The sequence below is a fragment of the Bombus huntii genome, chromosome 15 (assembly GCF_024542735.1).
Source record: "Bombus huntii isolate Logan2020A chromosome 15, iyBomHunt1.1, whole genome shotgun sequence".
Taxonomy (NCBI): Eukaryota; Metazoa; Arthropoda; class Insecta; order Hymenoptera; family Apidae; genus Bombus; species Bombus huntii.
In genome coordinates this window covers 9,136,405-9,147,364 of record NC_066252.1, presented here as the reverse complement: position 1 = coordinate 9,147,364, position 10,960 = coordinate 9,136,405, and the positions used below count along the sequence as shown (strand labels likewise).

Below are 10,960 nucleotides of genomic sequence, written 5' to 3'. Positions count from 1 at the left end.
ATACGTACTAAATAAATTGTAGAATACTAAATAAATATTACCAATTATACAGAAAAAGAAAAAAACTGACGCATAAATACGTTTGCTTGTGTTAAAATAAATCAAACGTTACCAAACGTCCATGAAAAGCTTTCAGATTCATCGTCTGTGACATCCCCTAATGCTTCGAAGTTTCCCTAGCGATCAAAAAATAATCTGCACAAAAAGAGGCCAAATCATAAATGTAAAATAAATATATAAGGACAAATTATTTAAAGATGAAACGATGATTAAGGTTAAATTGCGTTTCGGAAGCTCGTTATACGAGCTACCGGTTACCGGTAATTGTCGGTAAAATGTGACAATCGAAAAGATCAAAAGAAAAAAAGTAATAGATTATAGTAAACTATTGCATAAAACGCGAGCGTTAATTGAACGAAGTTAAGACTAACGTGCGTTTAAACGATGAATAAGTATAAAGGTACGTGTATGTAGTACGTACTGTGGAGTAATACTAAACACGTCTTATTGTTATGATCACAACACTAGAATGGCCATCACGCTGCAGTTTGCTCAGCAATACAAATATATATAGTACGTATGTACGATTTCAGAAAAGTTGTTTCTTTCTATTAAATAAACAAACATATATTCAGTGGTTATCATATTTAATTACCTTCACTGTGTTTTTGTGATTTCTCTAGAAATTAAAATTACCGAATTTACTAATGACGTATCTACAAACTATCAACAAATATTTATAAAGAAATGACTTTCCACACGCACATAGACATTAAAATAGTGTGTATGCGCAAATTATTTCATCTCTTGCAATTTGCAATCAACTGCACGCATCTGATTCGAAAACTTTCGGCTTCAACGCACTTCTTAAAATTCCCTAGAGCACTACCGAAAACTACGTGAGTTGCTGTTATTTGCAGGATGTAAATATGTTTAAACGAATTCTTTATACTACGAATGAATTATTGAGATTACGATAAAAATGTTAATGGAACCAACGAAATATTTTCGTAAACGGATTAGTGAGTCGTTATTGAACGTTTTAAAGGGAATTTAACCTGCTGCAACGTACAGCGCTCTATTGAATAAAGTGACAGTGTCAGTAATGGAGAAAGTGGACGTGATGTGAAAGGCTTCGAAGTTCCTTTGCCGCTTCGTAGATTTTTAGGCCGATACAGAATCATGGAAGAAGTGTTTCAGAACGGGAATTATCAGAGGGAGTCAAACGCAAACATGACTACTATGGAGACACAAAAGGAGGTAAGAAACTCTTCGAATAGTTGACCATTTCAATTCGTCCGCCAAATCAATACGTCGTTCGAAGCTATAATTTTTAAACACGTTCTTATTTGAACGGGTTTCTAGGTATTATGATTATCGTAATATTTGTGCAAAGTTAAATTACTGTGAAATTATATTTGTTTAAGTTAAAGAAGCATTAGATAATTGCACAGAATACGTATGTATATTGCGAAAGAATCGAAGTGACGCGCAGTGATTCTCATGTTTTGTTATTGTTGTTCTAAATTTCTTATTTTTTTATTGACCTTATTTTCTAATTTTGCTTTTAATAACTTATATCTATGTTTTGATTGTTGTTTAATTTATGCTACATTTTTTTAATATGTCAAATTTTCTAGTACACCTTCGTTGTATAAATTAGCTTTAAGCAATTTTTATAAATTTGTGTTACTTAAACGTATAATATGTATAAAATAAATGATACTAGATCGCTTAAAAGAAATTACTTGTATTATTACAGTAGAAAATACAGATTTCTTAATTTATTTGAAGAAGCATCAAAGTAGGTCATGAATTATCCGTTTGAGTACCACTATACTAGTGTTGGCGGTATCTACATACGCGTTTGTGAAAGATATTTAAACCTATGATGTCTTGAATTAGCATGCAACCAATTTAAATTCAGATATTATTGTAAGATATTATTTTATTGAGTAATTAATGATAATAATGCAAATTATAAAATTTTTTACTTTTAATTTTGGAACTTAATAGATATAAAATAGTTCATTTGTTTTCCTTGTATTAATTGAATATGATTTAATTTTGATACTTAATATTAAAAATAAATTGTGTTATTAATATTTGTTAATAATTGTTTACATAGGTTTTATTTATTTGTACTTGTCATTTTTCTTTAAATCTACTTTCATAAATTATATAATATAAAAAATGAAACAGTTGTATTTTTTATACCTTAAACTCATTATTTATGTTCTATATTAGGATGTATTGCTTGATCACATGGAAATCTCTATAGTTGAAACCGAAAAGCGTGCAAATGGAGCATTGAATTTAAGAGAGTTTTATACAGTCTACCTCATTGAGACTAAGTAAGTGAACCTATTATTCTTTACTTAATAAAGTTAAAACGGGGATGTTTCAAGCTTGTGTACATTTAATTTTAAATTGTCTCTCTTTGCAAAAGTTACACTTTAACATCTATGAAATATATACATATATATTAAATATTATTGTAGAATTACAGATCCAGGCTTTAAAGGTGCACTCACCAAAATAAGCTCTCTATGGCGTCGATACACAGAATTTGAACTACTCCGAGCTTATTTGGAAATTTCCTATCCATATATTGTACTGCCTCCATTACCGGAAAAAAAAGTTTTATATGCATGGCAAAAGGTTACCACTGATACATTCGATCCAGATTTTGTTGACAGACGAAGAGTTGGTCTTGAGGTATACTATTTATATTTATTCGTTGCTTCTTTATTTGAAAATATGTATTTGATATTTATAAAAAATTTATTTCTAAGAATTTCCTATTGAGGGTAGCCTCGCATCCTATATTGTCTCGTGATGAGCATTTCATGGGATTTTTGCAACAAAAGGATGGTTGGAGGGAAAGCATTAAAGAAACAGGTACATTCTGTTAAAGAAGTATCTATCTTATTATCTATTTATATCATTATTTATTTATACATTTATAATGAGTGTTGTAATTATTAATGTTTTATGATAGGTTATTTGCAATTAGTAGAATCAAAATTAAAGGCACTGAGCGTAGCAGTGCGATTAAGGAAACCAGATAAGCGATTTGAAACAATCAAAAACTATGGAATTGAACTTCAGGTATGTTCAGCATTGAGAAAAAGTAAACTTTTATAGTAGTACGTATCCGTTTAATATTTCAGAATAATTTATGTAATGTTCTTCGAGTACGTGCGCGACTTGTAGAAAAACAACACAGTTTGTACAAATTACATGCAAATTATGGTCGTGTATTTAGTGAATGGAGTGCCATAGAAAGAGAAATGGGTGATGGGCTACAGGTATTCAATTTTATATATATTATAAATATTTCTTAACATTTATATCTTTAGAAACATTATAATTACCAATTTTTGCGAGAAATTTCTAAATGATAAAACATAATTGAATTATGCTACAAGTATATATATTGCAAAGCGCACTGCATTACAGCGCCTGTTTTCTTAGAAATCGGGTCACTACTTGGATTCATTAGCAGCTACAATAGATACAACCCTCGAAGAAGAGGAACTAATAGCAGATCAGTTGAAAGAATGGTTGTTTGGTGCTTCTGCGTTACAAGCAGTTGTTAAACGAAGAGAAGCTTTACAGTTAACCAAAGATGAAGCTCATGATGCTCTAACCACAGCGTTTGAACAAAAAGAAAAAATTATACAAGGTTTTAAATTATACTAAATACTATTACCATTCAATTTACAAATATGGGAATTTTTGGAGCTAATGCAGTTTATTATTGCAGGTAAATCTGGTTTAATGTCAAGATTATTTGTATCTGTGGATACAGAAGAAGTTCGTGAATTAAAAATGCTACAGTTAGAACAAAGGATTGCACAACACGAAGAAGCCGTCAAGCGGGTGGATGAAGATTTAAAGTAATATATTTTAATCAAATATTTTACACATACTTATAGCATGTAAAAAGTATACTATGAAACTATGTATAATACATTTCTCTATATTTTACATATAATGTTTTTAGGTCTTTCTCTATTAAAGCAATGATGGACATTGAAAGATTTCAACACCAAAAGGTGGTAGATTTAAAAGAAATTTTGGCAGCTTACTGCATTTTACAATTTAAACTTGCTAGAAAGGTAACATTTTTGCACATTATTATTTAACTAATTTACTACCCATCTTTGTACAGATGAATCAACATTTCTATAAATAATTACAGGGATTGCAAGCTTGGCAGCATATCAAGGGTTGTCTGGAAAGTATGCCATAAAAATCTTTTCTTATTGAAACTGACAAAGAACAATAATTGTTCCACATCTTTCGTGCGATATACATTCCTATAATTGTAAGCTCACTCATACTGTACGCTTATTATTACATCAATGTACAAGATTGTTTTTATTATTTAATGTTAGACTAGATAATATTATATATACATATATATTATATATACACACAATTCATGTTGGATATATACATAGTTATGTGAAACATTATTTAATATTTATATGTATTTAGTATGTTATTGTTGTACGTGTAAGATACAATTAAGCAATTATGTGAATGTTTAGGCAGTACTTAAGGGTTGTCATAAGTCAAAGATCTGTGTGATTTATATATAATATAAATCACCAAGTGAAATCCCTAGAATGTTAGTTATGAAAGTTGGAAAAATCGTTGCTGTAACTTTTTATACACTGTCTTATATCTGCTCAATAGGCTTGAATTTCATTGACGTCGATTAAATCCCGGATTGTATCTCATTTATCGATACAATTGTTGCATTTATTTTTCGTAATACTTAGGAGCCTTAATCTCATTGATAAATGATACAAATTTAAGATTTGAAATACTATTTTCTACGTCTGAATAACTATGTTTTCTACGTATATACCTGGTTCGGTATATTATAGTACGGTAGTTTAAATTTTATATTAATTTCTCTCTTCTTCTGTTTTTCAGTTTTCAATAGAATTTATTTAGGTCATACATTTTGCAATGTACTCTGCATCTACAATCAATGGATGTCTATTATACCAATGTTAAAGTTTTATAGTAATTCCTCTATAACAATAACAATTTTCTTGATTTCTTGTCTTACTCGATAAAGAAAACAATTTTTTCTTGATTTAGCTTCCTAAATTTTATTTCAATTAGGTGTAATCAATATGTTTAAAGGTACATCACACAACATATGTACGTTATACGTATGTTTGCTCATTAATACTCCTTAAAATCAATAATATAATTTAAATAATACTAAATATGATAAATTATATATTTTTTTTCATTAAATATCTAATATATACAATATTTATAACGAATAATTAATGTTGTTTGTAATGAACAATTAGCTTGAACAAAATTTATTGTAATACTTTTGGCGACAATTAATTGTACAAGAAATTCCTAGTAATTTAAATAAAATATATGAGACAACATTATGATCTTTTATTGCTACGAAATATCTTGCTAATGGAAGTATTTATTGTTATCTCTATTATACGTTTTGAATCATTATAAAATCAAGTTGTTTCGAGATATAAAGAGAGAAATTGAAGAAAAGGTTGTGAATTAATTGGAAGACAAATAAGTTAATTGGACAGTTTATTACGTGTGCGCCGGTATAGAAATATTATACAAATTCGAAGACGATTCGAATAGATTACGAAAATGTTAGGTCTACGGTGTTCTCCCTTTCAAAACATGTACATTACGAGAGGAGCGGTGATGGAACGATTCTATACAAACATCTAAACGAATCACCACTAAAACGAACCACTAATTAGCGACAACGAGGTTAGGGTCAGGAGGAAGGGGAGGGTTAGAGGCGATATTTACAATACAATTCAGTGCGTTTCCGTGTTCACATGAAGTTTCGCACACTTTGGTATTAATCGAATGTACATATGTACCTGCGTTTACAATATGATTTGTTACAACATAAATCAGGGGGTAATGCGCTATCGTCAATGTTACTTGCATTTTTTATGTTTTTTTTTTTTAATCCTTTATACATAACTCGGCTATTCGTGTAATCAATATTATGAATTAGCTGCGTCTGACGGTACATCATGATTCAAATTTATATGTAGTGGACACAACTATATTTACAGTGTGACAGTCGTTCACTTCTGTTTCACAGCAATGCGGACGAAGGAACAGAGTTGGAAAGTACGATATAACCTGTTTTCTTATTTTGTAATAGATAATAGAATAGATATTATTAAAAATAAACTTTAAGTCATATTTGGAAATTTTTAATTGTTGCAAATAGCGTCAACGACAAGTTGTACGAGTTGGAATAAAAATGGCTGATAATCAGTAAATCATGTAGGTAAGTGTATAGATACATATTTCTTGCAACCGATAAAATACATTTTATTTGAATGAATGTTTGTCACCGATAGTCTTAGAAGTTCTTTCAAGTATGATTTAGGTAATTAAAAAGTTGTACACAATAAATAAGGTATTATGTAATAAATTTTAAAGTAACTTGCTTTTTTGGTATATCGATTTGGTTAGATCGATCGACAAATATTATTTTGTTTGTTACGTAAAATTCGTGATCGAGGAATTTGTAATGGTTCCTCCTAGTCTTTCTGTTGCGGAAATTAATGTTTAATAATTATTCCGTTGCTTAAAATAATTTATGTCGTAAAAAGTGTACCGCAATTCAAAAGAAGAAAGATTATATTACTAGAAGAAAGCTATCAAAGTAAACATTTTATCTATCAGTGTAAATTCTTCCACGTCAATTCTTACTTTTTATATACGGCGATTTACAAATTTGTCCAACTCTGTTGATGACACTGCTTCGTCCTTTTCTTTTCGTTTTCGTCTTTCTATCGTGATAAAAGCATTCTTTGGTCGTTCGAACTGGCTGAAATGACATTCGGAAAAAAAGCTATCGCGGACAATTGAATCATCATTCCTCAATGAAATTACTGTACTTGGGCGCAGAACAGAGTTTCAGATACACCTTTGACCACTTTTAATCGATTCATTCAATTCCAAAGCATTAATATCTTTCGATGTTAATGCGATACCTTGACCTAAGAAAATGTATTATACTTATTGCACCCCTTCACCCATGAACAATACACTGAAATTGCATAAAGAATAAACAAACGAATTAATCGCCTTTCCAATTTATTAAATAGTTAAATAATCCTATGTACCTAAACGATAATTAATAAATACACTTTTCATATTCATCATGAAATTCGTCGATCACAATTTTATCAATTCAATACAATTTCAGTGCATAAGGGTGAATTTCGTTCAAAGACATCGATACAATGGTAAAATCAACTCGACATACAATCAGTTTGATCGTCTTTTATTGCAATCTCCTTTCGCATGCTTTAGAAATGACAATAATCATGATAAAATTTCTCCTTAATTCGCAATTATTCGATTACTCATTGTCAGTTTCTCGAAGAAATCGATTTTTTACACCGGTGTATTTCATTGGAAAATATTGGCGCAGTATTTCACATACTTTGTTCGCCTGTTCCGTTAAATATCATTACCGTTCCGTAACAAACGAGCAATTATTCCAGTCGACAAATCCGCTCGTCGATATCGTTCATGAATCATTATACATATCCTACCTGAGATTTCTCGCGAACGAATGCGTTCATTACGTATCGAATTTTTCTCGTTCACGACACAAATGTCTAATTACGAAATATCGAGCACGAAACTACGATCGGATAAAATAATACATACTTACGTCAAATAATGATTAAGTTTATTTATTCGCTCTAAAAATTAATCAGAGTTCTTCGGATACGTATTTCTTTTTTTACAGATCGTACAGTAATTTTCGATTGTTTCTGTCGACACAACAATAGCAATTTAAATAACTGTTCTCTCGTTCCGCTGTTTTAAGCTCGTGTTTCTGCAAATCATATCGTTCTTGTAATTTGCTTGTCTCTATCGAAAACGACAATATCTCTTAACCCTTACGCGTGGAAATTCAAATTTGTCTTTTAATCGATCGACGGTAATTTCGAAAAACAATCGATAATAGTAATAATAATAATAATAATAATAGTAATACTAATCAAACGCAACATTTCTTTCGAATTCTTCTAATTCAAAACTTTCCACGCAACGTGACAGTTGCGTGGTCGATCAATAATTTTAACGTTAGCCTTATCGAAGGATTCAGTTAATCTATGGCTAGGTTACCCTGGCACGTCGTTAAACCGAATTTTTACACCAATTCGTCTCACAAGGGATGATTTTCTCTCGATTAAACAACGTTTCACACGCGTTCTTCTCCGATTATAAAATTAAGCGCGAAAGGGTGAGGTTTCCTTGCACAAAAAGCCGCAATTTAATAACGCAAATTTCGTTTCGTTTCCAGCCATCCGTAATCGTCCTATTTGTTCTCGCAGACTACGATTCTCTTCAAGCACTTATTGAAAGAAGACCACGAAGAAAGCGGACACTTTCGTTCTGGCCACACTGCACAACACTATGGACTTCCTGTATCGTGATGAAGAGAGTCACTGTCACTTTCGAGGTAAGTTACATAGCTATCCGTGCTATCAGGGTGTTGCCCCATGTCTGGGCCGCCGCTACTGGGATGGTGTGGGCCGGGGGGTGGCAAAGAACCACCACCCCCGCCGCCTCCGCCATCGTTCATCGGTCCACCAAGCATGCCTGGCGGTGGTAATTGTGGTGGTCCGCTGTGAAGATCGTAACCATGCATCTGAAATGAATTATATTAATCGCCTATGGATATATCGCATCGTGCAACACGTTACTGCACATGTTCGCTTCGATATAGGAATATGCCATTCGTTCCTAAACGCTATCGACGTTCGTAGACGATACCAGATCGATACCAGATACTTTTTCTTTATTTGAAATATGTCTACGATAATTACCTGCGACACCAGATGATGAAAAGAAGGAGTATTAGGATCCAACCTCTCCAAATCGGTGTGTAAGGCGAAGTCCGAAAGGGCTTTCCACGGTGGTTGATAAGCTTGAACTTCTAACGGTGTCATGCCTATAGAACTCTCGTGTCTTACGGGACTGCTAGCCACCATAGGAATTCCGTGCATCCCACCGAAGCCTAATTTACGGCCATCCTGAAATATAGAACACCTTCGTTCGTTAAATCGTGGCTTGAAGTACGACAACGAATAGAAACGATACATCGTGGATCGGCGCGCTTTAAACATTTGTCTTTATCGAAAGCGATAATAGCGAAATGGGAAAACTCGAATGCCAACCTTTTCCTGCATCTGTTGTTTCATGGCGATCGTCTTCTTCTTATCCTTGCACCGTTTGTTCTGGAACCATACCCTTATCACGCGTGGACTCAGCCCCGTCATCTCCACCAATTGTTCCTTCATCAACGCGTCCGGTCGCGGATTCGCGGCGTAGCAAGTTCTAAGTGTGTGTAGTTGCTTTTCGTTTAGAACAGTGCGAACTCTGGTTGGTTTGCCGTCAGAACCGCCGCCGCTTTTATGGCCGCCCGATCCTCGAGTACCACCCACGCCAGCTTTGTGCGACCCGCTTTCAGACCCGGAATCTACGAACAAATCAACGTCACGATTACTCACCTCGATTTTTCCGGCCTCTATTTTTCTACCGCTGTTTCGCTTAGTTTTTTCCTTCTCTCTCGCTTTCGTCACTGTACCAAGCACAATTTTCGAAATTTTTATCGTAATTTTTATATATATATATACCTACTTTCGTATCGTTTAGATAAATACATTTTTCTATCGTAAGCGTGGTGGTCGTTACGAATAAATCGAATCGCGTTCACGTATCGTTGGTAGATCGAATCGAGGCGTAAAAAGTTTCTTCGATAGTCGAATAAAATACCAAGAGGCAGAAGCGCGATAACGAGAGAAATAATTCAAGAAGTGGAAGGAAAGGCCGAAACGAATGGCGATTCCGTTGTTTGCTTCCACTGGCTATTGCACGAACCGATTCGCCGGTTGTTTGGAAAAAAGCCAACTCTCGGGGAAGAGTAGCTCGACTAAATCAGGAGAATGCAGAGTAGAATGTCCAGCTGCGACTATCGTCCTAACCGGTCCTGCAAAACGTTCTTCGCCAGCTAATGGGAGATCCGGATAGTGGTACAGCATGGCGGATGGAGAACGCTGAGACGAATGCCTGTTGACTATCCGAGAGGCCAGAGACAATATTGTCGATGAGCAAACTTTGGCGACGATTCCGTGATCGGTACCAGGTCCGACAAGAAAGATCGGAAAGGTCTTCGGCAACGTTTTCGCAAGATCGACTGCGATCGAGAAAAGTTTCGAGCGTCGACGCTGTTTGGATTACGGCAGTTTACATGAAACTGTGCTTCGATTTGCAGAAAATTTTAAAAGAATCGTATGCGAATCGAGAGTGTCCGCTGCAGAACGATTTCGTCCAAATACTTTCGACATATCGAAAGAATTATCGGAAAGAAAGGGAGATACCGATTCGTATAATCGACATTGTCTTTGTTGGAAGCTGTTAAAAAATAATTCACTGAGAACGAGGAAAAACCGAGCTCTCGCAACTCGTACACGCACAGCCCAAGATCTCGTTCTACCCTTAAACTAATGTTCTATGCAGTGAAAATTCATCAACACCCCATATCCGTGTACTACATGCTTTATCTCGTTCATTATCATCGGACGAGCAAATAGAAATTGTCCGATATTTATGTCGAACCTCTTCGCAAACCGACGAAGGATACTAAAAGGAAAAGGAGGAGCTTTCGATTTTTCAGGCTCAGCTCCCTTGTTAGTCTCATCGATCAGTAAACGACTCCTTCGCAGCGACTTCACCAGAAAGAAAAAGAAAAAGAAAGAAACAGAAGAAGAAGAAGAAGAAGAAGAAGCAGCACGAACCTTTCGGACACTTTTTAGCCGACCAAACAGCGAAACCCATATGTAAACGGCTGGACGAGGGACGAACGTTGAATTTCATTAACTCCCAATTAACGAGC

At 34.0% G+C, this 10,960-nt stretch overlaps 2 protein-coding genes across 2 annotated transcripts in view; one reads left to right on the top strand and one right to left on the bottom strand.

The window, feature by feature from the left end:
• The first annotated feature begins 866 nt into the window (after nt 1-866).
• On the top strand, nt 867-5,429 carry LOC126873917 (sorting nexin-4-like). Its single transcript, XM_050635288.1, has 10 exons — nt 867-1,260; nt 2,248-2,354; nt 2,502-2,718; nt 2,796-2,901; nt 3,002-3,111; nt 3,174-3,311; nt 3,478-3,688; nt 3,770-3,902; nt 4,010-4,124; nt 4,208-5,429. The coding sequence occupies exons 1-10, from the start codon at nt 1,183-1,185 to the stop codon at nt 4,256-4,258; spliced, it is 1,266 nt and encodes a 421-aa protein (XP_050491245.1). The 5' UTR covers nt 867-1,182; the 3' UTR covers nt 4,259-5,429.
• Nucleotides 5,430-7,313: 1,884 nt separating this feature from the next.
• Nucleotides 7,314-10,960, bottom strand: part of LOC126873916 (insulin gene enhancer protein ISL-1) — a 34,480-nt gene continuing 30,833 nt past the window's right edge. Inside the window, exons 4-6 of the mRNA XM_050635286.1 lie at nt 9,243-9,544; nt 8,892-9,098; nt 7,314-8,713 (exon numbers count right to left, since the gene is read on the bottom strand). Coding sequence (XP_050491243.1) covers nt 8,477-8,713; nt 8,892-9,098; nt 9,243-9,544 — 746 coding nt within the window. The 3' untranslated portion in view covers nt 7,314-8,476. The remainder of the gene's footprint in view (nt 8,714-8,891; nt 9,099-9,242; nt 9,545-10,960) is intronic.

What these genes read in the sequence shown, in the direction of transcription:
- LOC126873917 (XM_050635288.1), top strand. Translation starts at nt 1,183, where the DNA reads ATGGAAGAAGTGTTTCAGAACGGGAATTATCAGAGGGAGTCAAACGCA. An exon ending in ACTATGGAATTGAACTTCAG is followed by an intron (nt 3,112 to 3,173) that starts GTATGTTCAGCA and finishes TTAATATTTCAG; the next exon opens with AATAATTTATGTAATGTTCT. An exon ending in AAAAGAAAAAATTATACAAG is followed by an intron (nt 3,689 to 3,769) that starts GTTTTAAATTAT and finishes TTATTATTGCAG; the next exon opens with GTAAATCTGGTTTAATGTCA.